This window comes from Chelonoidis abingdonii, chromosome 1 (assembly GCF_003597395.2).
Source record: "Chelonoidis abingdonii isolate Lonesome George chromosome 1, CheloAbing_2.0, whole genome shotgun sequence".
NCBI lineage: Eukaryota > Metazoa > Chordata > Testudines > Testudinidae > Chelonoidis > Chelonoidis abingdonii.
In genome coordinates, this window is record NC_133769.1 from 324,713,908 (window position 1) to 324,741,387 (window position 27,480).

General features: G+C 42.0%; 1 protein-coding gene and 1 long non-coding RNA gene across 2 annotated transcripts in view; one reads left to right on the forward strand and one right to left on the reverse strand.

The window, feature by feature from the left end:
• Positions 1-160: 160 nt before the first annotated feature.
• Positions 161-5,209, reverse strand: LOC142046112 (uncharacterized). The gene is made up of 3 exons (XR_012655038.1): positions 5,093-5,209; positions 2,835-3,089; positions 161-1,970 (listed from the first exon to the last, which is right to left on the reverse strand). It is a non-coding gene; the product is annotated as an uncharacterized LOC142046112 (long non-coding RNA).
• The window catches only part of N4BP2L1 (NEDD4 binding protein 2 like 1), a 25,768-nt gene continuing 3,220 nt past the window's right edge, over positions 4,933-27,480 (forward strand). Inside the window, exons 1-4 of the mRNA XM_032782006.2 lie at positions 4,933-5,136; positions 20,711-20,838; positions 23,604-23,692; positions 24,740-24,816. Of these exons, the coding sequence (XP_032637897.2) occupies positions 4,958-5,136; positions 20,711-20,838; positions 23,604-23,692; positions 24,740-24,816 (473 nt within the window). The 5' untranslated portion in view covers positions 4,933-4,957. The remainder of the gene's footprint in view (positions 5,137-20,710; positions 20,839-23,603; positions 23,693-24,739; positions 24,817-27,480) is intronic.

A 27,480-nucleotide genomic window follows, 5' to 3' on the forward strand; every position in this document is an offset into this window, starting at 1 on the left:
AGTAAACAAAATTGAATAAGCAGCTTTAGCACATCAGTATTTCTAAAATTATTACTGCACCACTGGCAAAACTGATACTTTCATTTTGCTTAATATTGTTTTCCCTTGGGAGAAAATGTACTGTACTTCTGCCAAAATGAACATTATATAAAATAATAAGGGGGTTGGTATTTCACATGGGTTGCAACATTTATGCATAATTTTGCATAAAATACTAGTGACATTAGAACAGGCCACATTTAATTTAAAGAAAGATTCACCCAAACATTTAATAGAAATGTGATTTTTTTTTCCTATTTGTTTATTTGACAAAGAATAGGAAACTGAGTACATTTACTGTCCATAAAATCGAATATTGTTAACTGAGTATCGAACTTCCAGAACACTTGAAATAAAAAAGAAATGTCAAAATCTCTCAGCATCTTTTTTTTATGAAAAAGAAAAGGTTTTGAGGTTTGACTCTTAAAGGAATACTGTCAGTTTAAAAATTAAATTTAAAAATCAAATTGTAAGCACCTAGAGGATAATAAAATTATAAAGAATAGCCAGCAAGGGTTTGTCAAGAACAAATCATGCCAACCATTATTTCCTTCTTTGCCAGGGTTACTGACCTGTTGGATGGGGAGAAGACGTAGACATGATCTATCTGTGGCTTTTGTCACAGTTCCACATGACATTCTCATAAGCAAACTACTGAAATACTGTCTAGATGAAATAACTGTAAGATGAGTGCACAACTGGTTGAAAGACTGTACTCAAAGAATAGTTATCAATTGTTTGCTGTCAAACTGGGAGGGTGGGGCCAGTATGGTCCCACAGAGCTCAGTCCTGGATCCAGTACTATTCAATATTTTCATTAATGACTTGGATAGCAGAGTGGAGCACACGTTTATAAAATTTGTGGATGACACCAAGATGGGAGGGGTTGCAAGCACTTTGGAGGACAGGATTAGAATTCAAAATGACCTTGACAAATTAGAGAATTGGTTTGAAATGAACAAGATGAAATTCCATAAAGACATGCAAAGTACTTAAGAAAGAAAAATCAAATGCACAACTAAAAAACTGGAGCATAACTGGCTCGGTGTTAGTATTGCTGAAATAGATGTCGGGGTTATAGTAAATCACAGATTGAATGACAATCAACAGAATGTTGCAGCTATGAAAAAGACTGGGATATTCTGGGATATATCAATGGGTGTGGTACGTAGGACACGGGAGGTAATTGTCTCACTCTACTCGGCATTAGTGAGGCCTAAGCTGGAGTTCTGTGTCCAGTTCTGGACACCACAGTTTAGGAAACGTGGACAAACTGGAGAGAATCCAGAGAGCAACAAAAATTATAAAAGAACCTGATCTAGGAGGAAAGGTGGGAATGTTTAGTCTTGAGAAAAGACTGAGGGGGACCTGTTAACATTCTTCCAATATGTTAAAAGCTGTTACAAAGAGAACTGTGAACAATTGTTCTGCATGTTCGTGGAAGGTAGGAGAAAAACTAATGGACTTAATCTGCAGTGTAAGAGATTTTGGGTAGATATTAGGAAAAACTAACTATAAGAATAGTTAAAATCTGAAATAGGTTTCCAAGGAGGTTTTAGAATCTCCATCATTGAAGGTTTCTAAGAACAGGTTGGACAAATATATGTCAGGGATGTCTAGCTTTACTTGGTCCTGCCTTAGTGCAGGGGGCTGGAGTTGGTGACGACTTCAGGTCCCTTCCAGCCCTACATTTCTGTCATTCTCTGATTCTATAATGTGGCCATAATATGTAGCACATATGCCTGGCTTCTTCAGATCTTCATAAGAATGTCAGCATCCTCCTCCTTTTCAAAACATTTCTCAGTGTTGTCAACAAAACCACCTCTTAGCAAACATGCATAGTCTTGCATTGATCACCCACTGATGTCATAGAGCTATCTTCAGCAGATATGTTTATAACATTTCCCCTTCTTGAGAGTTGATTAGCTCAGCTGTAAGGTGAATAAACACAGGGTGACCTGTCAAGTGGCTTGCCTACAACAAAAACATCCTTTACAGCTTTGGAAACAAATATAGAACATATCTAGTAACTGCCACATCTGATTTTTGGATGTTTCTGGGTCAGGTAATGGTAGGGTTGCCAGGTGTCTGGTTTTTGACCGGAACACCCAGTTGAAAAGAGATCCTGGCAGCTCCAGACAGCACCGCTGACCAGGTCGTTAAAAGTCTGGTTGACGGTACAGCGGGGCTAAGGCAGGCTCCCTGCCTGCTCCCCTGGCTCCATGTGGCTCCTGGAGGCAGTGACATACTTTGGTTCCTAGGCGCAGGGGCTGCCAAAGGGGCTCCATGTGCTGCCCATGGCCCAAGCCCTGGCTCCGCAGCTCCCATTGATCGGGAACCACGGCCAATGGGAGCTGTGGGGGCCATACCTGTGCGCAAGGGCAGCACACAGACCCTCCTTGGCAGCCCCTGCACCTAGGAGCTGTAGGACATGTAGCATCATCCTGGGGCCACCTCAGGTAAGCACCACCTGGAGCCTACCCCAAACCCACTCCTCACCCCAACCCTGAGCCTTCTCTCACACCCAAATTCCCTCCCAGAGCCCACATCCCCTCCCCATCCCAACCTCCTGCCCCAGACCTGAGCCCCCAGTTGCACTCTGAACCCCTTGTCCCCAGCCAGGAGCTGCCTCCACACCCCACCCCAGAGCCTGCACCCTCAGTCGGAGCCCTCCACCCCTCCACCCCCGCAAATCTGAGACGGACGAAGTGTGGAGCATGCTTTCAGAAGTCTTAAAAGAGCAATACTCCGATGCGGATACTACAGAACCCGAACCACCAAAAAGGAAAATCCACCTTCTGTTGGTGGCATCTGACTGGATGAAAATGAACTTGCATCTCTCCGCACTGCTTTGGATCGTTATCAAGCAGAACCCATCATCAGCATGGACGCGTGTCCTCTGGAAGGGTGGTTGAAGCATGAAGGGACATATGAATCTTTAGAGCATCTGGCATGTAAATATCTTATGATGCTGGCTACAACTGTGCCATGCAAACATCTGTTGTCACTTTCAGGTAACATTGTAAACAAGAAGCGGGCAGCATTATCTCCTGCAAATGTAAACAAACTTGTTTGAGCGATTGGTTGAATAAGAAGTTGGACTGAGTGGACATATAGGCTCTTAAATTTTCCATTTTTATTTTTGAGTGCAGTAATTTTTTTGTACATAATTCTACATTTGTAAGTTCAACTTTTATGATAAAGAGATTGCACTACATTATTTGTACTAGGTGAATTGAAAAATACTATTTTTTGTTTTTTACTGTGCAAATATTTGTAATAAAAACAATAATAGAAACTGAGTACTGTACACTGTATTCTGTGTGATAATTGAAATCAATATATTTGAAAATGTAGAAAACAACCAAAAATATTTAAATAAATGGTATTCTATTATTCTTTAACAGTGCAATTAATTGCACAATTAATCACAATTAATTTTTTTAATCACAAACCATTTCTTGTAATTTTGTCAGGCCAATATTTACACCTGTGAAATATTGCCAAGGCTTTTCTACAGGAAAAGTTAAGATGAGTGCTCCATTACTTCACGCCTTCTTTTTGGACTTAAAAAAATCAAATGTGGGTTACACTTGGCCTGTACAAAATTTTTAAAATGTTAAAGACAAGTCAAAGACCTGATGATTAATAGAGGGTTTGAGAGTCAGTCCTGCAATCTTCTAGGGTTGCCCTGACTGCCATTGTCAAAACTAAGGGCACTTTATTTTTCAATGGAATCATCCACATGGGTTGAAGGCACTGTAATGTATGTACATTAATGTCACACCTTTACTGTCACATGATCTAGACAAGCCCTTAATAAGGGAAGTAATGAGGGAAATTGAGCGGGAGAGGGAAGCCTCTATTAATTCCTTGCCTTTAAAATGCTTTAACAGGTTTTGTATGACACCAATTAGGGTAGGGTGACCAGACAGCAAATGTGAAAAATCGGGACAGGGGATAGGGGGGTAATAGGAGCCTATATAAGAAAAAGACCCAAAAATTGGGCTTGTCCCTATAAAATCGGGACATCTGGTCACCCTAAATTAGGGTAACCAGATGTCCTGATGTTATAGAACAGTCCCTATATTCTGAGGTTTGACTTATATAGAGGCCTATTACCCCCCTTCCTGACCTTTCATACTTGCTGTCTGGTCACTCTATTGCCAATCTATCTTGCGGTTGTGTACCTATCTTGACTAAAAATTAAAGTAGACATTTATGTTTGAGAGGGATTTAATACATAAGAGTATAGTGCTCCTTAGGGCCAGATTTTTCAACCTATTTAGGCAACCAGTGGGCTTTTCAAAAGCTACTAGATGCTTTTGACTTTTTAAAATGTGGCCTGTAGCGAACCATGTTCTACACACAAGTGGGGACATGAAAAAGGACAAGGGTGCAGGAAAGAGTTAAAGTAACAATTGACAATGGTGGAATTCCCTTTGGTGGATTAAAGGAACCCGGAGTTTTGCCATCAACCCAGGAGATCAGCCACCCTGACGTTATATGAGCCCCCAAAATAAAGGGCTGTCGAAAAAAATCTATATAAGTGGCTGGCCAGTGAACGGCCGCCCGTTCAAGCGAGCAGGCCCCCCCACAAGGCTTTACACACTGGTGTGGGCGGGAAACATGTCACAGAGGCGCCGCTCCATTAGCGACTCAGCGTCAGAGCAGCTGGGGCAGTGGGCAGACACTGGGCTCCCGCACGGTGCCTTGACGGGCACAGCCCCGGGAACCCGGCGCTACGAGACGCCGCCCTCCCGCCTTCTTTGCAGGCACGGCAGCCGGGGTAACGTTTACCCTTCCCCCACGCCCGCGCTCTCCCCACCCCGAGCTGGGCCCCGCCCCTCGTCCTGCCCCCGCTGTCAGCTCGGCGCCCCGGAGCACGTGGCCATGCCCGGCTGGGCTGTTAGCGCGCATGCTCAGTGGCCGCCGAGCCGCTTCCCCTCCCGCGCCCATGGAGGGGAGCCTGGTCCGCGCTTTCGGGGCCCTGAGCCTGCAGCCCGTGGCCCGGGCGCCGCCCCGCAGGCGCCGCTTCAACAAACGCCTCTACCTGCTGCGCGGCCTGCCCGGCTCCGGGAAAACCACGCGGGCCAGGTAACGGGGGGCGCCGGGAGGGCGTGGCCCCGCTGGGGCAAGGGGCGCCCCGCCCTGCTCCGGGGCTGCCGCGGCAGGCGCCGGGCCGGAGCCCGGCCTGGGTGGGGCGTCCTTGACGGGCGCAGGCTGAGGGGAGCGGCCCAGCCGCGGGGACCAGTTGGTGGCTCCTGCCAGTGTCGGAGGGGGGGGAGGGGGCGAGGCCTGTGCCCTGTGCCCTGTGCCCTGTGCCCTGTGCCCTGAAGTGGCTCCCAGACGATCCGGAGCTGGGGGAGGAAGTGCTGGGTTCCTGTCAGCAGGCTACGGGACCAGCAGCCACGCGCCTGGGGCGCTGCTGGGTGATGGTGGTGTAAAGTGAACATGGTGGCAGTAGTAAGGTCACGCTGGGGGCAATCCTCCCTCCCGCTTTGCGGAAGGAAAGATAATGTAGAAACTGATTGTCGCTCTTTCCTTTTTGTTAATAAAGTTGAATCGAACCGATGTACAATAAGCAGTGATTGGATTACGTAGAAGCTGTGACTTTTCTTCTTTTAGTGTATTCTTTGGATTTGTATACTGTGTCCGTCAACACTTCCTAGCCACTTTACATACACAGACCAATTTTCATCTCTGCAATTTTCTTCCTGCTGTTGTGCACTCTACACTGCTCATTTTTCCAAGCTGGTGCTTAGACAAAACAAAAATCTTTGCTTTAGCTTAACTCAAAGCTAAAACAAACTACCACCACTTTACTTCCAAGTGATCTTATCCATTTTTAGAAATCTCACATGGGTACCATCTTTGTGTGACAGTCAGCAGCAACCCCTGAACAGCTAGTAGCCTTATAATAGCTGGCAACCATTAGGGGAAACTAGACACATCACAGAAACAGTAGCCTGAACTTTTGAACTGTCTTCCCTTATGGGTCTTGAGGCAGTTGAAGCTGGTCCTAAGCCGGTTTTTGCTGAGCAGATTGCAGAAGTGCAGGGCTTGCTAACCACCAATCAAATGCTAACATGACCGAAGCCTGTGTGTGAGTGTGTATAAAAGATTCTTGGCTTTTTTTGTATGAAGTAGAGTCTTTGTACCAAGATACAAAACTCTCTTTTCTTCTGCAGAATAAAGCAACCTTTCCTTATCCCTGTCTGGCTGTCATTGGCTCTCAGCTAGGTGGATCTGACATTTCAGTAACATTTGTGTTTTGTCAAATCTGCTGTGAAAGTGGTCTTAAAATAAACAACATGTTTTGGGTTATAATCCAAGACTACTATAACATGAAATATTTGGCAGAATGTGGGTAAAACAGAGCAGGCGACATACAATTCTCCCCCAAGGAATACAGTCACAAATTTAATTGATGTATTATTTTTTTAACGTGCATCATCAGCATGGAAGAATGTGTTGCATTCATATGGTTAATTACTTTGGCTTAATTTCCCATGCAGACAGCTCTCATTGAAGAAAAAAACCTTGGATTACACAGCACAGTATACAAGCACCTTACATATACCATGGGCGAGATTCTGTGCTGCATCTTTTATGTAGCACAGGGGACTTTAAGGCACTTTTTTCCCCTTGACCAAGGAGTTGGAGAGGCCCCCAGCATACCATACACAGTCCTGGGCCTCTAAATTATGGCAGCCTCCCCCAGTTGCCCTGTAGGCTGCAGTGTTATGGCCTCGCTCTTGACATATCCTTCCTGCGGCCAGCCTGTTTCCTGCACCAGAGCTCGCTGCTGTCTACTGTCCTGGCTGTACTGAAGGAAACCTCAGCTGGAACTAGGACTTTTAAGGTCCCTTTATGCTGCTCTGGTCCTTTTGTTCAGCATAAAGGGGCTGGCATGGGCTTGAGGCTCTCACCCAATTACTGTAGCCTCACAATCCGCTTATCAGGTAGGGAAGTGTCTCATTTTTATGCATGGGGAATTGGGAGATTGACTGCCCCACATCCCAGAGGAAGTCGGTGGCAGAGTCAGAAATAAACCCAGCTTTCCCATGATATATGCCACTGTCTAAAGTATAAAACCATCCTTTTTTCCTCTGAAAGATCTGTGCCAAAGTGCAAATCTGATAAAAACCCTCATCACACTATTAGAGATTACTGTAGTACATCAAGCATTGTCTTCTAATCGGAGTTGAGGATGGGGGCACATCTATATCAACTATTAGAAGAAAAAAGCTCATGTGTAAATCTACCTTGCACTAGCCTGCTGTGCATTAACTATCCATGTGGACCCTGCTGCCCTGCACTTCACCTTCTGTAATGCACTTTGATCTACTCCCGTTTCAAGGTAGAGCAGATCAGAGTGTGCTAGGGAACTTTTACTGCTTGACCACAGGGTCCATATGGCCATGTGACAGGCTAGTGCAAGGTAGAATTACAGCCTTGCTTGCCATGTGCTAACAGTTTGTATAGCTGTTTTTTTTTCTCATGTGTCTGTCCATGTATATTTCATATTCAGCTTTATGTGGTCCATTCTGTGAATATGAGACAATCTCCTCTCCCATTTTTCTGCTGTTTCTGTGTGATGTCAGTTAACAGGCAAGTTAAATGTGTACACAAGTTTATGTCTGAACCAAGGAGAACAACTGGCATAGAAGAGCAAAGACACCAATGTGATTGGTTTCACAAAAACTGTTGCGTGCAGCGATGATTAGTTGCATGTGTGTTGTGGTTAAGTCACTTGTGCATCTTAATCGTGCCCCATTAGGAAGGAGGAGTAACACAAGAGAAATTGATTCAGGGAAAAGAGGAAAATGGATTCGCAATGGTAAAAAGTTAGGTTCCAGCCCCATGGGGAAAGTAGCTTGCGAAAACCTTAAGCAAGCAAAACAATCTGCTTTTTCTTCAGAACTGCTGCAACAAATTGAGTTTATCAATTTAGCCTTGGAAATAATTACTTCTAATCACATCTATAGCATTGTAACTGTATATGCTGCTGTTCAGAGAGAGGTCAGTGCCAAACTGGTGGTGTTGTTAAGAAGGGCTAATAATCTAAAGGCACGGGTAAATATGTTGCATCCACAAAGTATAGCAGAGGAAGGATGACTCTATGCTTAAGGCATTAGACTGGAACTCGTGTGTTCTGGGTTCTTTCCTGGCTCTGCAGCAGACTTCTTGTGTGAACTCATTAAACCACTTACTCTCTCTGCTTATTATATTTATAATTTGTGTTACCATAAGCCTAGAGCTACCAAGGGGACTTAAATTCAGCAGTGCAATGCCTAACTGGCATCCACAGCCCTCAGACACCCAGGCTCCCTATGCAATGTCTGGGGGAGGGTAGGACGCCTAAGAATGGGATTCACAGAAGCCAGGAGGCTGTATGAGGAGCCACATAAACTGGACAGTAGGAAGAGTTGAGGAGAGGGGTGTGGATGCCCCCTCAGAGATAAATGTCTAGTGAGAGGCATCACCCTCTGCTTGGGATCACAGCTCTGAACCCTACCCAACAGTTAGGCACCTAAACCAGGTCATTCCTTTCTCAAAAAAAAGTAAGGAGGAGGTGGTGCAGCGCTTGCTCAAGATGTGGGAGGCCAAGGTTGAAGTCCACGCTGTGTGAGATGTAGAACAGGGACTTGAAGCCAGGTCTCCCTCCTAGGTGAGTGCCCTAATCACTTGGCAATAGGTACTCTAGGGCAGCTATTTGCCACTTTCCTGTTGAAGTTGTTCCACTTTATATAAAATACTTAAATATTCAGTGGGTAAGAAAGACTGATTCTATGGCCCAATGATTAGGGAACTCACTTGGGATATGGGACACCTTGCTTCAAGTTGCTGCTCCACATGAGACAGAGTGGGCATTTGAACCTGGGTCTCCCACATCATTGGTGAGTGCAATAACCCTTAGGTTATTGGAGTATAAACTAGGGTAGTACCACCACCTGTGTGTTGTGCTGACCCAGATCTAGTAGGCGTGCTCTGACAACATCTTCCAGATAGGGCAAGATAGGTGTGGGGAAGATAGTTTGAGAATCCAGCTGGGACTTCGGTATAAGCTAGGCCCTGGGCCTCAGGACTGAAGCAGCATTGTACATGTCCACTAGCAGAAATGTAGGCACCTCCAGTTAGGTGGCCACTGAGCGGGGCTTTTGAGGACCTATGTTTTGGATTTAAGCACCTAAAGTGACAGGTGGGCACCTAAATCCCGTTGTAAATCTAACTCATAGTGCTTCGGAATCATAGCCATGGACCGGGAACCCCACTGTTCCAGGAGTTGCACAGACAGAACAGAAAAACAGTTTCTGCCCCACAGACCTTGCAATCTAAGGACTGATCTACATTAGAAAATTAACACGCAGGCTGTTGAAAAATCCACATCCCTAAGCAACACAGTTAAACCAACCTCACCTTTGGTGTGGCTAGGTCTAGGTCAAGGTGAGAATTCTCCTCTTGACCTAGATGCTGCCTATTGGGGAGGTGGATTATCTGCACTGACAGGAGGAGCCCTCCCATTGGCGTAGGTAGTGTCTTCACTGAAGCACTACAGCGCAGCTGCAGTAGTTTATGTGAAGACAAAGCCTTAATGCAAGACAAGAGTCAGATGGGTATAGCTGGGGTGGGTGCAAAAGACATTGAGGCATTTACTGATTAGAATATTGGCTCTAATTCAAGTAAGCTATGCCTTACTGAGACAGAGAAAGTGATATACAATGCTGTGGGGCACTTTAATTTCTCTGACTCTATGACCCCCATAAGGAAGAAGACTGGTATCCTCCCATGTCCATGCACCAGAGTTTTCTGGGCAATAGTCATACAATGATCCTTGAGTGTACACCATACTAAATGCCTTTCTAGATGTTCCAGTGATCCCTTGCTTTGTGAGGCATGAACAGAATGGGTGCATGGAACTAGTGTTAGATGTATCAGAACCCTAAGCCATTAAATAGGCAACAAATAAATAGCCTGGAACTGGAACTGTACCAGTTGTTGGGTATGGGTAACCTATGATGCTTTTCCCAATCTGAATGGTAGGAATATCTATTTCCGTATGCTTTCTAGGATTCAATGTCTTTCAAATTCTATGATTAAAAATACCTGAAAGCTCTGATTATTTCCCCAGCAATGTTATCCGTGAACCTGGAGGCCTCTCTCCAGCTGCTTACTTGCATTTCAACACCCACTCAAAATGAAGCTGAAAATTAACTACTTGTTTTCATGGACAGAAACAGGCATATAGTTAAATCAGAAATGATTATATGGAAGCCTTGAAGAGTTAATATGCAGTGCTGTCAGCAAACAGGGACTGTAATTTGATCCTTATTGTTGTAAAACACCAAGAATGTAGAATGATGTGTGAACCTGAAAAATAATAATTAGCATGATTACAATGCTTCCCAACTCATCTAGTTATTTCATATAAACAATGGACAGGAAGGGTGATACGACAGAACCCTGCAGATCACATCTGAGTGCCTTTGGAGTGGACCACAGTTGGCCAGCGTGACCTTGTGGGATCTCTCCAAGAAGAAGGAACAAAGCTACTAGAGAGCTGTTTGTCCATTCCACAAGAGTCCACAATACCTTGTGTCAGCGACATCAATAACTGTTGAAAAATCCAGCAGAACCAGATGTTAGTATTCTTTTTGTATTGGTTTTCTTTCCTTGATATATTAAATTTCAAAAAATTTTAAAGTGGACCTTCCATGGGCATATACAAGGACTTCCCTAGAAACCCATAAGCAACATATGCCATCATGGACTATGTTCTCATGCATTATATACACTTACAACAGTTTGCAGTTCTTTTATCAGAGAAGTTATCTGGGACGTCTCCTTTCTACAGTGCCTGTTCAGGTTTTTTTCTCTACATACTGTTTTTTTTTATTGCTATATTATTATTAGAACTCTTATTACAAGTAGAGATACAGTTCCTAGCCGGAAGAAAGTAAACCAATACACAGAGGATGAGAACTCGCAGTTCTAAGTGAGGGGAGGGTATCTGGTGACTTTACGCTACTTTTGCCCCCTCCCATTCTTGTGGTATTCTGGAGGGTGGAGAGGTCTCCAGCATACATTGGACAACCCTGGAGCTGTCTACCCTACAACAAGCTGCCCAGGCTGCCCTACAAGCACCAGCAGTGCCTGGAATTTGCAGTGCTGTGTGCTCCCGTCCCACCACTGACACATGCCCCTACACCAGGGCTTGTCATAGGATCTTCGACCAAAGCCTCACAGCTCTCTTCCACTGCACCCGCGCTGTGGGAAATCCTCCTCAGCCAAATACAGGCTTTTCGGTCACCTTTATGCTGCTCTGACCCTTTTAAAGTGGCTGGAGCAGGAGTGAGGATCTCATACAGAATAGTTTAGTCTCAAGAAACACCTCCACTTCATCTTTCTAAGCAGCAAATAATTGCCTCTTGCGGTTAAAGCCCATTGGAAAGTTGGTGTTAGAGTTCAAGCAGAACAGGAGAGGGGAAGGAGAACCATATCATGGTTTGTGTGCTGGCAGATATCCAAAATATCTGAATGACAAGAATTTCATTACAAACAGAGGAAATACTGTTTTCCTAAAGCAGTCTTATTCTGTCCATTCTAATGACAAAATTATTGTTTAACAAGATACAGAATATTTAAACAATTTATTGCAAATAAAATTATATATTTTATAATCACACTAAGACAATAGAGTATATGTTGTTAGGCAATAAAATGGCCCAACCCATGTGAATTCATATTAACAGTTAGACAAATGTTCCCTATCACATTTTAATACTTCAAGTCCAATGACATTGTTTAATAATAAAAAAACAGAGCTGATAAGGTTCAGTTACAACCATCCTTTGATCTTGCTATCAGCCATGTTTTCTGTCTTTTCTTTCTCTATATGGTTTTGTGTGTACTAATCTAACTAATATGTGGGTTTTTCTTTTTACAGTTCTGCTCAAAATCTACTGCTAAATTTGTATTAGTCACAAAATTTCCCATTTTCAGTGCCTGGTGTAGCTGTTGATAAAGTGTAGGCATTATGTTGTTCAGGACAGTATTTATGGTGACACTGTTGATAGTGGTACTATATAACTTTAACTTCAGTCAAAAATCAACATGTACTTAATATGGGTAGACTGACATGCGTGATTTTTTAGGAGTACTGTGTGCGCTTTAAATAATAAAGGTCAAAAGATAAAACTTCTGACGATTAGGCTTTTTACATAGACAGCAAAAGAGTTTACTGAAAACATGAGAACTTCTTACTTACTGTGTTTCAGTTTGGTTACTTTACAAAGCCAAATGTAAACATCTCCTTTCAATTAATGTAAGCTTATACTATTGTCAATAGGCATTTACATATATGCTTCTAAAAACAGAAAATATCAAATGTGCTAGTGATTCATAATTTGTAATGTACATTATGTAATATAATTTTCTTTTTGAAGTACAAATACATTGGAAGCTGTTAGCCCTAAATACCAATGGGATGAAACTGGTAGTGCTAGTTTTGAGTTTACAAACACCCTGCAAATACAGTCTAGATAGCTATGAGGATGAATATCAAAGCCACCATGTGAAATATGTGATCTGTGTCTGGGGTGAGATAAGGCACACATCAAGGAATAACAATTAACTTGTCCTGATTGAGCAGCTTATTTTCTCAAATTGTGAATGTTACTAAAAGATGCTTATCTGTTTTCTTGCTCAAGGAACTTTGAAGTAGCAATTTAGAGGGGACAATATTATTCCTTTCAAGATAACCACCTCTTCCTCTGACAATCAAAGAAAGAAGGGGCTACGTTTACACTATCTAAACTATTTTTTTTACAGTAAAGGTCATGATTCGGAGGCTAAGATTGAGACAGAGGGCAAGACAATGTTTTGCAACATCAGAGTTAAGACACAAGGTCAGTTTAAGTTTATCAACGTACAGAAATACCGATTTCATTGCCACGGTGACAACAAGTTGGCAGAAAGTAAGTGTTCCTTTTTAAACACATACACCACCATATTTTTTCATTTTGCAGCAGTTGGAGTTAAACTTTCATGCAAACTTTCCAGTAGACATATAGGCACATTCATGCAGATTGTAACTTCTGGACAGAACTCAAGATCTTGCTCCAAGATCTCAGGGACAGTGTGATGGTGGTTGTTTAATTTGGTTCTCATGCTTATTTTGCTAAGAAGGGGCTGTAGTTCGCCAATACTGAGAGAATGAAACACCCAAGCAATTGGAGTTCTTTGCACGGAACAAGGGCAGAATCAGGTCTGAAGCAAGATGAAAAAGTAACTGTTTGCAAAAGTACCAAAAGTATTTTGTTTAGACATCTGTGTTTAAAAGCAGTTATGTGAACATGACTTCTTTTTAGAGGTTGGAAGGCATAAATTATGTAGCTGTTTGACTTTTGCAATGTAGTGTAGTAGCAAGCACAGGACTACAAGCCAAAATTCTTGGGTTACTCTTCTATCTCTGCAGTTGACTTGGTCTATGATCTTGGGCGAGTCACTTAAACTCTATCGCTCAGTTTCTCCATTTGTAAATTGGAGACAATACAGTAGAGCCTCAAAGATACGAACACCATAGTTACGGTCTGACCGGTCAACTGGACACCATGTGAAACCGGAAGTAACCAATCAGGCAGCAGCAGAGATTAAAAATTTTTTTTTTTTAAAAAGCATGTACTGTACTGTGCCTGTATTGCGTTTTAAAAGTAGGCACATCTGGGCTGCTTCTTCTGTGCCCGCCCCCACTTGTGGGGCAGCCGTTTAAGCAAGATGGTGGGGCTGCCAGCCCAAGACAACCAGAGACAGCAGACCAGGAGCAATGCTGGGGTCTATGCAGCTTTAACCCCCACCCCCCGCTGGGAGGGGGATGTGCTGTTCTTACCGCCCTCCCTGGTGTTTACACACAAACACACACATAAGAACAGCCATACTGGGTCAGACCAAAGGTCCATCTAACCTAGTATCCTGTCTTCCAACAGTGGCCAATGCCAGGTGCCATAGAGGGAATGAACAGAACAGGTAATCATCAAGTGATGCACCTGTCACCAATTCCCAGCTTCATTATTTACTTTCTCCACACCAGTCATGATTTTATAGACTTCAATCATATCCCCCCTTAGTTGTCTCTTTTCCAAACTGAAAAGTCCCAGTCTTATTAATCTCTCCTCATACAGAAGTCTTTCCATATCCCTAATCATTTTTGTTACCTTTTTCTGAATCTTTTCCAATTCCAATGTCTCTTTTTTGAGATGGGGCAACCATATCTGCACACAGTATTTAAGATGTGGGCATACCATGGATTTATATAGAGGCAGTATGATATTTTCTGTATTATTTTCTATCCCTTTCTTAAAGATTGCCAACATTCTGTTCACTTTTTTGACTGCTGCTGCACATTTAGTGGATGTTTTCAGAGATCTATCCACAATGACTCCAAGATCTCTTTCTTGAGTGGTAACAGCTAATTTAGACGGTGTCATTTTATATGTATAGTTGGGATTATATTTTCCAATGTGCATTACTTTGCATTTATCAACATTGAATTTTATCTGCCATTTTCTTGCTCAGTCACCGATTTTTGAGATAGCCTCTTGTAGCTCTTTGCAGTCTTCTTGGAAAGTAACTATCTTAACTACTTTTGTATCATCTGCAAATGTTGTCATCTCACTGTTTACCGCTTTTTCCAGATCATTTATAAATATGTTGAAAGTACTGGTCCCAGTACAGACCCCTGGGAGACACCACTGTTCTCCTCTCTCCATTCTGAAAACTGACCATATATTCCTACCCCTTGTTTCCTATCTTTTAACCACTTACCAGTCCATGAGAGACCCTTCCCTCTTATCCCATGACAGCTTACTTTGCTTAAGAGCCTTTGGTGAGGGACCTTGTCAAATGCTTTCTGAAAATCTAAGTACTATCCACTGGACCCCTTCAAAGAATTCTAGTAGAATGTTTTAATTTTAAAGGCATTTGAGGAAAAAATAATTAAATTTGAGTTTTGTGATTATGAGCCCAATATTCAGTTGGACTGGCAATAGAAAGAAACGTAGGAATATCACTAACATTTTATAATTTTTCCTTCCTTTCTTCCCCATTTGAAATTGGAGGTTGGAGTTCTGACAAAATTAAATTGATTCCTTTCACTGAGAGTAATGGTTTATTACTGCAGGTGATTTTAATATGTAGTTGAAGTCTCAAGCACAGAACTTACATTAAGAGTTCTGAAAGACATGAACTGCTCTTTTCTCTGTCTAACATTAGGGTCATATATAGGCTGTATCATATGCCATAATGAACTTTGGCTCTGCCACATTAGACTGCCTTCACAAAATGTCTGTAGGTTATTTCAATTTACTTTGTATGAACCTAACTTGAGAGAATTCAGGATTTTTGTCATGAGACTCAGTCATGCAACATCATTGTTCTCAAACCAACTTCCAGATTGTAACACACAGGTACCATAGCTTTTTTTCACTGCCATCATTGGACATTTATCTGTGAAATTACTTCAGCAAATACAATACAGAAGCATTTCATTGAAAATTACCCCACTGGCATGTTTTGGCCAGAATTTTCAAATTGAGTGTCTTAAATTGGGCACCTAAATCAGTGGCCTTATTTTCACAGATCCTGAACACCCCATGCTCCTACACCCTTAGCTGTAATGTCAGTGAGAGATAGCGGTGAACAGCACCCTTGGAAATAAGACCACTGCTTTAGGTGTTGAAATGTGCATTTAGTTGTCAAACCTTAGGAACTCGTATTGGAAGATTTTGGCAATATCTCCACAACCTCAGTGTTACTCAGAACTGAAATAATTGCAAATATTGGTCCTGCATTGGGGTTTTATAGGAAATAGATGTTACACTGAACTCAAATAAACGAAAAGATCTTAAAGCCTGAATGCTTTTAATAACCACACTTAGTAATATAGAAAGCAGAAATAGGAGATATTGGATGTATTAGTCACAGGACAGTCTGGAAAAGGCAAGTTAGAAACACGAGATGCAAGCATAGAAAAGACCGGTTAGAATGGTACGTTCCTCCAGTGTAACTCATTAAAACACTTGCAGTACACCTCAAACTCACACAAGCTCCAACCTGTTTTCTTGCATTTTTAAGAACTATTTAGATTAGAATAGCTTTCAGCAGGTCTAAACCAATTTAGTGCCAATGTGGACAGCACGAAAATGCTTAAGATAGGCCTCCTACTACTGCCCCACAGGGGACTAATGGCCTTTCAGGGTCTTCCTGCTTCTGGTAGCTCTATCAGGAACGGGAGGATAGATGCCCAAAGGCAATGCAAATTAAATGGTTGAAACAATGTCAGTATGGACAAGAGCAAGGTAGTTAGTGTGGATTGATATATTGGCAGGCTCTAATACAAATAGTCAGTTACAAACAGCTGAATTCTTTGCTGCAGATACAGCTTTTGGATGGTGCAATCTGTGGAACTTTTATAATACAGAGGCTAGTTCTGCCCGTCAGCCAGTAACTACTGAATCACAGCTGTGTGTGGCAGTAGCTACCATAAAATAGCAGTCATTTAACTGGCAGATAAAAGCCACAATGGAAAAAAGGCGCAAACTCAACAGTTGAACCCTACTGATATGAATTTATGTCGAATAATTGTACAGTCTAAAGCACTATACAACATAATTTACAAGTGAGTAACTTCTAACAGCAGGCAGTTTAAGGTAAACAAGTAGACAGACAGCAAACAGAGATGACAGAATTAATCTTTGTCTGCCTGTTTATTTGTAGATAACCCAAAGCAGTTCCTTCCCTGCTATTGCTCAACTCGATAATACATTGAGAAACAGTTTTGCAGCTTAAGAATTATGGATCTGGTAGTTTAACCCTTCTTTGAGAGCACCCTGCACTCTTGAGATGGATGGGGGGTGGGTGCCCGTGCTCTTCATAAACCATATTCTGTCACTGTTGTTGCCATCTATCTTTTCTCTCTCTCCTGTCAGTCTGCTTTTCTGTCTCTTCTCCTTATTGACTTTTTCCCTTTGTTCTTTCTTTTGTCTTGCTCTATTACCTGGCTCTACTCCTCTTTTCCACTCTTTCTGTGGTAGTTCTGACCCTTTCTCATCCCCATTCACCAGAAGACTCCATGATGTCTGGGGTGCATGATATCCACTGATGGCACCCAAGGCTGATTTGAGTGCTAAAGGAATGGAAAAAAGAACTTGGGCTGGTGGGCAGCTGCCTGAGCCTGAAGTCTTCTATATAAGAGCTGCTCCCCCTATGTGGGAGGCCACAGTGGGTACAGGGAGAGAAGGTGGGTGGCTTTCAGTGCACTACCTGATGTTTTATCTGCAGACACAGCAAAGTAGGAGGAAGGTGGGAGATTTCACCTGCAGCTTTCCCACCCATGTTATCTTCTGTTCTGCCCTGTAGCTCCTAACTTGCCTGATCCCTGCTCACACCCCTCCACCACCACTGGAAAATATTGCTTTAGAAGATGAACAATCTACAGTGAAATTATTCAGTAAAGAAATTTAATGTCCTTTTCAAGACTGCATATAGCCAGTGTTTCATTTGTAGCCCCAAAGACAACAGTTACCTTAAAATACTTAACAATGAGGTTGCAATTACAAAGTTTTCAATAATAATAATTATTACTTGGAGGTGAGAGAGAATTGAGTGGAAAATAAATATGAGAAAAAAAGAAGTAGAGCAGGAACATGATGAAAACACACCAAGCAGCAATGCTCAGGAAAATCAAGAGGAGAAAAAAAATGGGGTTCAACAGTCAAAGCAGAGAGGTAAAAATGGTAGCAGGACTTTAAATTGTCTCTGAAAAAGAGTTGGAAAAATAAAAAGTTTAGTGCAGAGGACATTAGACCATTGGTTAACAAAAATAGAAGTGAGGGCATCAAACAAAAGGATAGTGGGTAAGACTGTAGCTTCAAATGTGAGAGGAGGGAGAGATCGGTGGCCAAAAAAAGAAAAAGACAAAGGCATATATGGAACACAAGAGTTAAAAGAGGCAAGAGGCTAAAAATAAATGAACTGAATGTCTGCTTGGCTAATCCAGAAGACAGTTTTCTAGAAATGCCCTGTAGCTGACTGTACAAAGTGACACTATCTCACCACAAGCGTCACTGCACCAACCATGTAATATAACCACCACATAATTTGATCTTGGGATGCCGCATAGTCAGAGCTGTTAATGCTTCCCTTACCCATGGCTCTGCACACATGAACTGAACCAAAAGAAAAAGAAATACTGGAGCTTCCCTCATTTAGAGCGGCTGGCTGTTTTAAGGTCGTAACTAGTAACTGGCCAATTTGAAATTCATTCTAATTCAAATAACAATAACATGTATGAGTAGAAAAAAAATCATGGCAATAAATCTGAAATTGAACAACCTATTCATGTATCTGTTGTTACTGATTAATGACACTTATGTCTTGCCCTCCATTAACTACTCCTGTTGTTCAGTCTCAGTTCTTAAAATAGTCTGAAAAAAAGGGGAGGGGGAGAGCTACAGAAATGAACTTGCTATCACATCTACCTGACCCTCCATCAACTCTGCCCCCACATCTGTCGTCCTACCCCACCCCTCAGGTCTTCCTACAGTTCCAGTTGATCACCTCCCACTTTCCCAGGCCTGGGAGGCTGCAGCAAGCTCCCTTTCGCCCTTTTCCCAGGAGGGTTGTTGAAGAGAGGTGGGGATGGGGGGAGCAGCAGAGGAACTGGCCAGTTGGTCACAGAAAGGTGGGGAAGAGGAAGGGAGCATAGCTGCACTAAGCTGGTGGGCTATTTAGCTCCCTCCTCCCCTCCTGTGAGATTATTGCTGCGGAGCTGAGGAAAGGGCACTCTGCATGCTTCCTGCAACAGCCCTGATTGGCTGCTGACACTCAGGAGGGAAGGGCAGTGGGAAAAGCAGCCAATCAGAAGGGAGTTTCCCTCAAACTGACCAGAAGTGCACCCCTCAACAATCCAGCTGGAGTTGTAGAAATGTTATTTGTGGGATCAGTTCCCCCTTTTGACCAGGCATACTTTAAGCATTGCCCATAGCAGGTCTTCAATGGTCTAAGCATAGCAGATAGACTATTGACCCCTTCCATTTAGAAGAGCGGCCGAGGGTTAGCTGCCTCATTGGAACCATCCCTGAGCAGCAGAGTTCCTAGGGAATCAGGTAGATGGAGAGCTGGGAAGGGGTCACTCAGAGCCAGAACCTGTGTGGTGGTACAGGGCCTCTGTATAGATGTCCCAAGCCTCCCTGGGATCCATCAGGTTTTTGGGAAGGCCCAGTATCCTCTTCTGTGGTTGGGCAAACCCCATGCCCCTGATGGATGCTTAGAGGAAATTTCAATATTGGATTCTTTGCATATTTCCACACAGGAAGGCCCCCTCCTATAGCTTTTAAATCAGGAGTGGATAATCTTGTAATGGAAACAAAGGAATCTGTGTCCAAACACATTAATGGGAAAACAATAGTAATTTTTCATTGTGTTTTATGTTATTCTCCAACCATTGGGGTTTGTAACAGGATGGAAAGTATGGTTAGGTCTGTGCTTCAAATATGAGTCAATAGGAAAGGAACATCCTTACTTCCCACTGCTTACTAATGGGATATTTGAAAAGTTGGACTTCTCCTATCTAGAAGAAAATATAAGTGTCCATATTATGAACAACTCACTGTCTAAATTCTCACTGGTAATCTCCAGCCTGAAGAGTCATGGAAACTGAACTATCGGTCACTCCCACAGATGCATTAACCATGAAGCATATAGGGAAGAATTTGCAGTGTGCCTCTGCCCATAGTGGACCTATTTTATGTTAAGGGACTTTAGCATCAGTAAATTTAACCATATTCACTTAGAAAAAATGTTCAAAATTATAAAATGAAATAAAAATTACAAACTTTGGAGGAAAAGGGGTAAGTATGAATTACACATACAGCTAACAAGCCTAAAATCAACAAAAACTCAAACATAGACAAAAATTATTGTGATAAAACTCTTTGTGTTACATTAAAAGAGCAGGAAAATCTTTATTACTCATGCTAACATTTATTTGCAAATATGACAATACAGATGTGTGTGCTATGTAGCTAAAAAAGCAAAAAATGAAGAGGTAAGATAGAAGAAAAAATATGAAAAGTGGTAGATCAGAGCTGAAAATCACATCTTCCTTACTTGGCCTCGAACCACGCCCCTTACCCACTCCACCTCTTTTTCCCAACAGTCTTCGAAAAACTGATCGTTTTTTATGTACAAAGAGTTTTTCCTTCTTTAAAGGAAAAACTCACATGATCAGATTCTCTCAGTTTCCTCCAAAAAGGATTAGCTTGAGGTTATTGATAGCTTTTTGGAAATTTACAAGCATGCCTCCTTCAGCTAACTCAGAAAGACAACAGGATTTGTCAACATGATTTATGGCTTAGACTCCCATGTTGGACACTCATTGTTGATCTCTCTTATAGATTAAAGGAAGGGATCAAAAACATGCCCTTCAACGCCATTCCTTTCTGTCTATCTTCCAAGAGATTGAAGAAATAATTTTTAATTTTCTTTGAATTGGCATCTGCAGAATGAAAGCATTATGCAGTTCACAGTCAGTCATGGAAATTTTTGTTTGGAAGTTATATAGTAAAGGAATAGATTTATGTGCACTAATTCTTCTCTCACCATTTTTCAGACAACTGAAACGTGAATTTCCTGGTGCTGTGATTCTTAGCACTGATGACTTTTTCTTCACAGAAGATGGCACCTATGTGTTCAGACATGATTGTCTAGAAGCAGCACACTTATGGAACCAAAAGAGAGGTGATTGAAACCATTTCCCAGTTTCTTCGGTCTTAATAGATTCACTCACATCAGTCTTTCTAGGTACTTACACAGCCTTCAAAACCATAGCATTTCAGCTTAGTATCCTTGCATTATAGTGAAACCCTAGGATGAAGTTCATGACTTGTCAAAAACCATATGATTTACAGTCTCCAACTTTGTTCTCTAGGATGTTAAAGAAATAAATTCAATATTACATTAACAAACTTTGATAAACTCATGGCTAATTTTGTTTTTAAAATTTTTTTTAAGCAGTACACACTCACTATAGAAGTGCAGATGTTGTGAAATTTAGATAATGACGTGGTGTACAAACACCAGCTGCCATTGTTCAGAATATAGCAGCTTAACCATCTACAATGACTGATTTGTAGCTTTTATACTAAGTATTTGTTGTGTCAAAGAGGTGGTTTATAGAGTTTATTAGAAAGATTTTTACTAGGTTTGGGAGCTGAATAACAGTAACATTTTAGGGAGAAAATTGTGACAGTCTTTTAAAAAGATTGATGAATGTGAACTTGTGTATATCAATATTACAACATTATATTTACTCCTGGAAGGCTTCTGTGCCAAAAAATTAAAAATTTGGAACCAAACAGTTAAAAATTCTGCATATTTTATTTGTCAAAATAATGCAATATAATCACACCAGTTTCAATTGTTTTGGTAATTTATTTAAACTACAATACAGAAAAAAGTCACAATAACTATTCAGCATTTCCTAAGCACATGAAAGTTAAGTTACAAATACTTGTATCAGAGGGGTAGCCATGTTAGTCTGGATCTGTAAAAGCAGCAAAGAGTCCTGTGGCACCTTATAGACTAACAGACGTTTTAGAGCATGAGCTTTCGTAGGTGAATACCCACTTCATCGGATGCTTGCTGCTTTTACAAATACTTGTAACTAATATCCTGCATTCCAGTTATAATCCTGGATTTTCATTTAAATTACATTATGCCAAACAGGAGGGAAAAAGTAGAATGTCATTTTAAATTGCTCAGACTTTCACACATGAAAGCCATACAGTTTTGTTAATCATTGTCCTGGACCTGGCTGGGTACTTTGGGAAGTGCTTGTTTCTGACTGTCCTGACATTTTATTGACTTCTTGGTAATTGTTTTATTTGCCCTCAAAATCTTTTTTTTTTTTTAATGGATAAGTAATAAAATCCTGAGCTGTAATCTAACTCCATTGTACCACTTTGACACAGGAAAAAAGTGTAAAAGCACATAGATCTTCCTAGCTGATCCCTTACTGTCATTTATAAGGCTTTACATCACTCTTGCAACATAGCAGCCTTAAAATTGTTTGCAAGTTTTATGCTCCTGGGGGAATTGACTGAGAATGGGAACAGTTACCTAACAATAGAAACATTAACAATGTTACTAGGCAGGCAGGTTGCTACATTTCTGCCTCCGGGACAGAGCCTTCCTCGTGCATAATAAAAAACCCTACCCCTCCATGCCAGGCTCTCTTGCTTGTTGGCAGGCATGCATGTCCAGCCTCGCCCCCTGACAGTGATCAATGTCTCCCATGCAGGCGTGCACACCCAACCCCCTGCAGTGATTTGTGTCTCTGAGGCTTCTCCAAGCATGCTGGAACAGATGCACTGCTTGGGAAGAGGCACGTGTTCCCCCGCAGATTTCTTTTGCATTTTGCTGTGCGGGGGCAAAATTCTGCCAGAAGTATATATTGTAACAAAGTGTATTTATATCTGCTGGCAATCACCGTTTATAAATTTTTCATTTACATTGCTACTGCTTATATAAATCCAAGTATGTTCTAAAACTAAATATAAATATTTAGAATATATTATTTTTAATTCAAGGTTTACTGCTGAGCACATCCATTGGCTACTTAACATCTTCTATCAGTTTTTAAAGCATTAGCTGATTACAGTCCATTACTGTTTATTTTCATTATGATGGGCACAGGCGCTGACTTCCTCTCTGCCCCATGAGTGCTCGAACCCCCCCACCCCTGCACCACTCTCACCCTGCCCCAATTCAACCCCCTTCCCCCAAGTCCCTGCCCCACCTCTTTACTACATCCCCCCCTGAACACACTGCATCCCCACTCCTTCCCCTCCCTCCTGGAAAGTCCTAAGCACCGCCAAACAGCTGTTAGGTGGTGGGCGGGAAGTGATGGGAGGGAGAGGAGCAGGGACACGGCCCACTCAGGGAAGGAGGGGGTGGGGGGAGCACCTGCTAATTTTTTGCCATGGGTGCTCCAGCCCCATAGCACCTGTGGAGTCAGCACCTATGATGATGGGCCCTCAAAATCCAAGTCAGGAATGGGATCCCACTTTGCTGGGGGCTGCACAAATAGAGCAACAGTTCTCAAAGTGTGGGCTGGGACCCCAAAGTGGGTAATGACCCCATTTTAATGGGGTCACCAGGTCCTGCATTAGACTTGCTGGAGCCCAGGCTGAAGCCAAAGCCAGAGGGCTTGAGCCCTAGGTGGAGGGGCTCAGACTTCAGTCCTGGGCAGCAGGGCTCAGGTTACAAGCCCTGTGCCTGAGGCTGAAGCCCTTTGGCTTTGGCTATATCCCTCCTTCTCCCCCTCACCCCGGGCAGCAAGGCTCAGGTTTTGGTCACCCCCTCCTGAGGTTGTGTAGTAATTTTTGTTGTCAGAAGGGGATCACGGTCCAATAAATTTTGAGTACCTCTCAAACAGAGAATGTTTTCATTCTGGATCCATCGGTTGTCTGGTGTTTTTGAGTTTTTTTAATGTTATGTTACAGCACATAAAGCAATGAAGAATGGGAAATCCCCAGTTATTATTGATAATACCAACATCCACGCTTGGGAAATGAAGCCATATGTGATTATGGTAGGGAAAACTCTGATCGACTATCATTCTAAACGCTTAGCTATGCAATTTAAGAGGTGGACTGATTGAAAAAAAAAGAAAATATTAAAAAAATAGTATTTCAATTTTTCTTTTGATCTTCAGTTATATCTATCAATAGTTGAGTCGTTGCAGAAATGGTGAAGGGTTTTGCCTGTGTACATGCTAATAAACCCTTTAGTTAAGTAAGAGCAAAAATCACGTGAAAATATTACCTGATAACTACTGAGAGATCAACCTGTAATTTCCCTTCCCCCAATAGTAGTCTTAGATTTAACAGTTTCCGTATTGTTTATCTGACAAACATATAAAGTCCTGATTTATGGCCTTAGTTTACAGCTTGCTGTGTGGAGATCACACAAAGAGTCTAGAGGCTGCATTTGTATCAGCCTTTAATGGTTGGCAGAGAGGGAGCTTTATATGCAGTCTTCCTAGTATGACAGTGAGGTCAGTTAGTGCTAATGATTCAGTTATGCTTGAGTACAGCTACCTTAGTTTGCGATCTTGTCAGAGTTTAAAAGGCTGAGACCCCCAAGATGCAGGAAATAATGGCAGTGGCTGTGACCTCCCAGCTGCTATGAAACTAGTGCTTGTGTGTAATTTTTCCAATGAAAATCAAGGTCATGACCACTTGTGGATAAATGCATAGTAACAGCAATCTAGTTTAGAGGTTCCCAAAGAGGACAATCTTGTGGCTGGTCACGTGGTGCCAGCTCTCCCTCTCCTTTCCAGCTAATAAATTGGATTCTTTTAAGAAAGATAAAAATATTTTAAATACTTTATTTCTAATCTCACTTTTCCATCTAAGCAATTGCTGTAGTTGCCACAGACATGTTATGTAATTGTGAATGGGAAAGATGATGATCTGTGTGATTCGGAATGGGAAGAATGGTCCGCCCTCTAAGTTTGAGAATTCCTCGGGTAGGTGACTAGGCACATAGTGAATGTTAAGTGCTAGCATAAATCTTCAAGAGATGTAAAAGATCTAGATGGTAACTGCTTTAAAATTTGTGCACTTTTTCAAATCAGGCACGTGAGAATAACTATGAAGTTATATTCCAAGAACCTGACACACACTGGAAATTCAATGTTCGAGAGTTAGCAAGGTACATCTTTTTTCCTTAATTCATCAGCTTGCATCTCAATTACTATCACATTCGTGCTAGAAGAAAGAGAAAGACGGTAAGATGCTCCTTCCTCCTTGACCATTGACTAGAAATAGTCTAGTAAATGACTAGTGGAAGACGGTTGACAAATAGTTTTGTTACTTAGCTCTCAGTGTGGACAAAATGAACATCCAACAACTCTAGTCATGCTGAAGGGTATGAATCAACAAAAAGCTGCTCCTTAGATTGTAAGATCCTTAGGGGCAGGGATCATGTTTTTGTTCTGCACCTAGCACAACAGGATCCTGGTCCATGTCTTGGGCACCTAGGCGCTACGATATGAATAAATATAATACCAACATTTTGTGACTTATGCACTTAAAATATAACCATAATATTTCTTTAATATCGTTTGGGGAGGAGCGGTTGCTACATTAATAATATGCAATAAATCAGTCTCTGAGGATCCTTCTTTAGATCTTGACTGACAACTATAAAAGGGATAAAATATTGTTGGGCTCAAAAATATGGCATTGTTTGCCTTATCCATGTTGCTTTTAGGTGATTATGATGATGATTCTTTATTAATGTTATGGAACTGGGTGTGAACCCGTCAAAGATCAGTGAGTTTCCCCATTTTGTAGTGCACAAATATGAAAGATGATGGCCCCTACCCAGAAATCTCACAGTCTAGGTGTCAGGATGGAAATGTGGGCAAAAGCGGTAAGTGGTTTGGGAATGGGGATGAGGTAATAAAATGAACACTTTAGCAGCACAATAAAAGTCTTGGATGGTTAGCGATTTATAAGCATCACAGCAGAAGTAGGTTTTAAGGATTATTATTATGTATTTGTAGTAAGAAGAGGACCTGAAACATAAGGCCTTGTATCAGAGGCCTGAGGCCTAAACTAAGGTAGAGGTTAAAATTTTGCTGATATGAGGCAAAGTCAGGTTGTGAGCAAGAGGCAGGCCCTGCTCACAGAATTTGGCAAGCACAGGGCTAATATTGCAGAAACACATATTCCCAAGAGGTACTGGGCACAGAGCACTCACACAAGCACATTCCAGAGGGGTACACCTTGATACCAGCACATTCCCCAAAGATAACAGGAACACACTGACCCATACTAAAGATAAGGTCAGGATATCAGCATAATAAATAAAAACGTTTTAATCAAACCAACATGTACAAGACAATGGGTGGCACCCTAATACATCAGGAGCAATACTTAACTTGTTTGTATTGGTGTATAAAGATGTATCTCAGAAGGAATGTCTTTGACGAGCCTATGGGGCAGTGGAAAGTCCCACTACTGACAGCTGCATCCATTATGACAAGCATACGTCTTAATACCCTCGTAGAGTCTGCCAGGTGCTATTACCATCTTTTATCAACAATAAAGCTGGCCAGGTGCCTTTGCTAAAAACCGAGTCTGTGGATTTATTGGGCAGTTTAATTGAGGTCTGCTATCTGCAAAGCTGGAACAGCACACAGAATGAACACACATGCAGTCAACATCTGACCATAGTATTAATTTGAGGGCCAGCTACCTAAGGATTTGTATTTTATTCTATTAATCAATGCTGTGAATCCAGATGTCAGGCAAGTGGATATCTAAACCAAATCTTTCAAACATGCAATTTTAGGCAATGCATTGGAAAGTGATTCAGGTAAAGACTGAGGGTGAATATCAATAGACTAGTCAGTCAGTACACACTGAAAGAGTGTCCGGATTTTGAAATGCTTCCCTATCCCTTACCCTGATACTAAGAGTTGGGGTCTCAAGATACAATGGGTTACTTTCAATGGCAGGTGTTATGGCCCTGTCTAACTACCATCTCTTTGTGGATGGTCACTAGATTGTGGTATTAGATCCAAACATTGGATCTCATATATTTCCAAATCTACTGAGTCTGAGAAGTGTCCAGAGACTGTCTAAGACTACCCTTTCAAGTACACTCCTGGAGTACAGATTCCAATGCTGGTACCCTGTCTTGGGATGTGGGGCCCTCCAGCCCACTTGCTCCTAAGCCCCAATACCAGTGCAGACCTCCCAAGCCTAACTCAGTAGCTCATGCAGACTCTCTAGGGTTCTACCAACATGGTTTACCACTTAGCTCTTTGAGGGCTACATGACAGTTAAAGCAAGGGACACCCACACTTTGCAAACTCAGACAAAGCATAAGAGATATAGAGATGTATAGAAAAACAACCACATGCAAGACCATGCCTCAGGTTCCTCACCACTCTTAAAGCCATTTGGGTCTTAATATTCTACAGAAGATCCAGGGTCCTTTTGCACCCCCTCTCCTCCTATCAAGTCTTCCCTTTTGGTTTTGCTCTGGACTCCCTTTGCTAGAGAGTATCCCTTTTTGACAGCAGATTCTAGTACCTTTGTCTCTTGGTTCTTTCCTTGGGGGTTTTCCATTCTCCGGTCCTCAATGTTTGGTACAGCAGATCAGAGGCCTTATCAAGTCTTTGGTAGTCTCCATTGTACTGGTAGGACCCTGAGTCTGCCCTTGGCGGAGGGTGCTGTGCTCCACTTGGACTTGAAGAACAACAGATTTTGATACCTGTTGTTTGGTTATCAATGAGTGGGCATCTAATGCCATTGTCTGCCTTTCTGAAGATGTGAACTCTCCCAAGACTCAGTTGACTTTCTG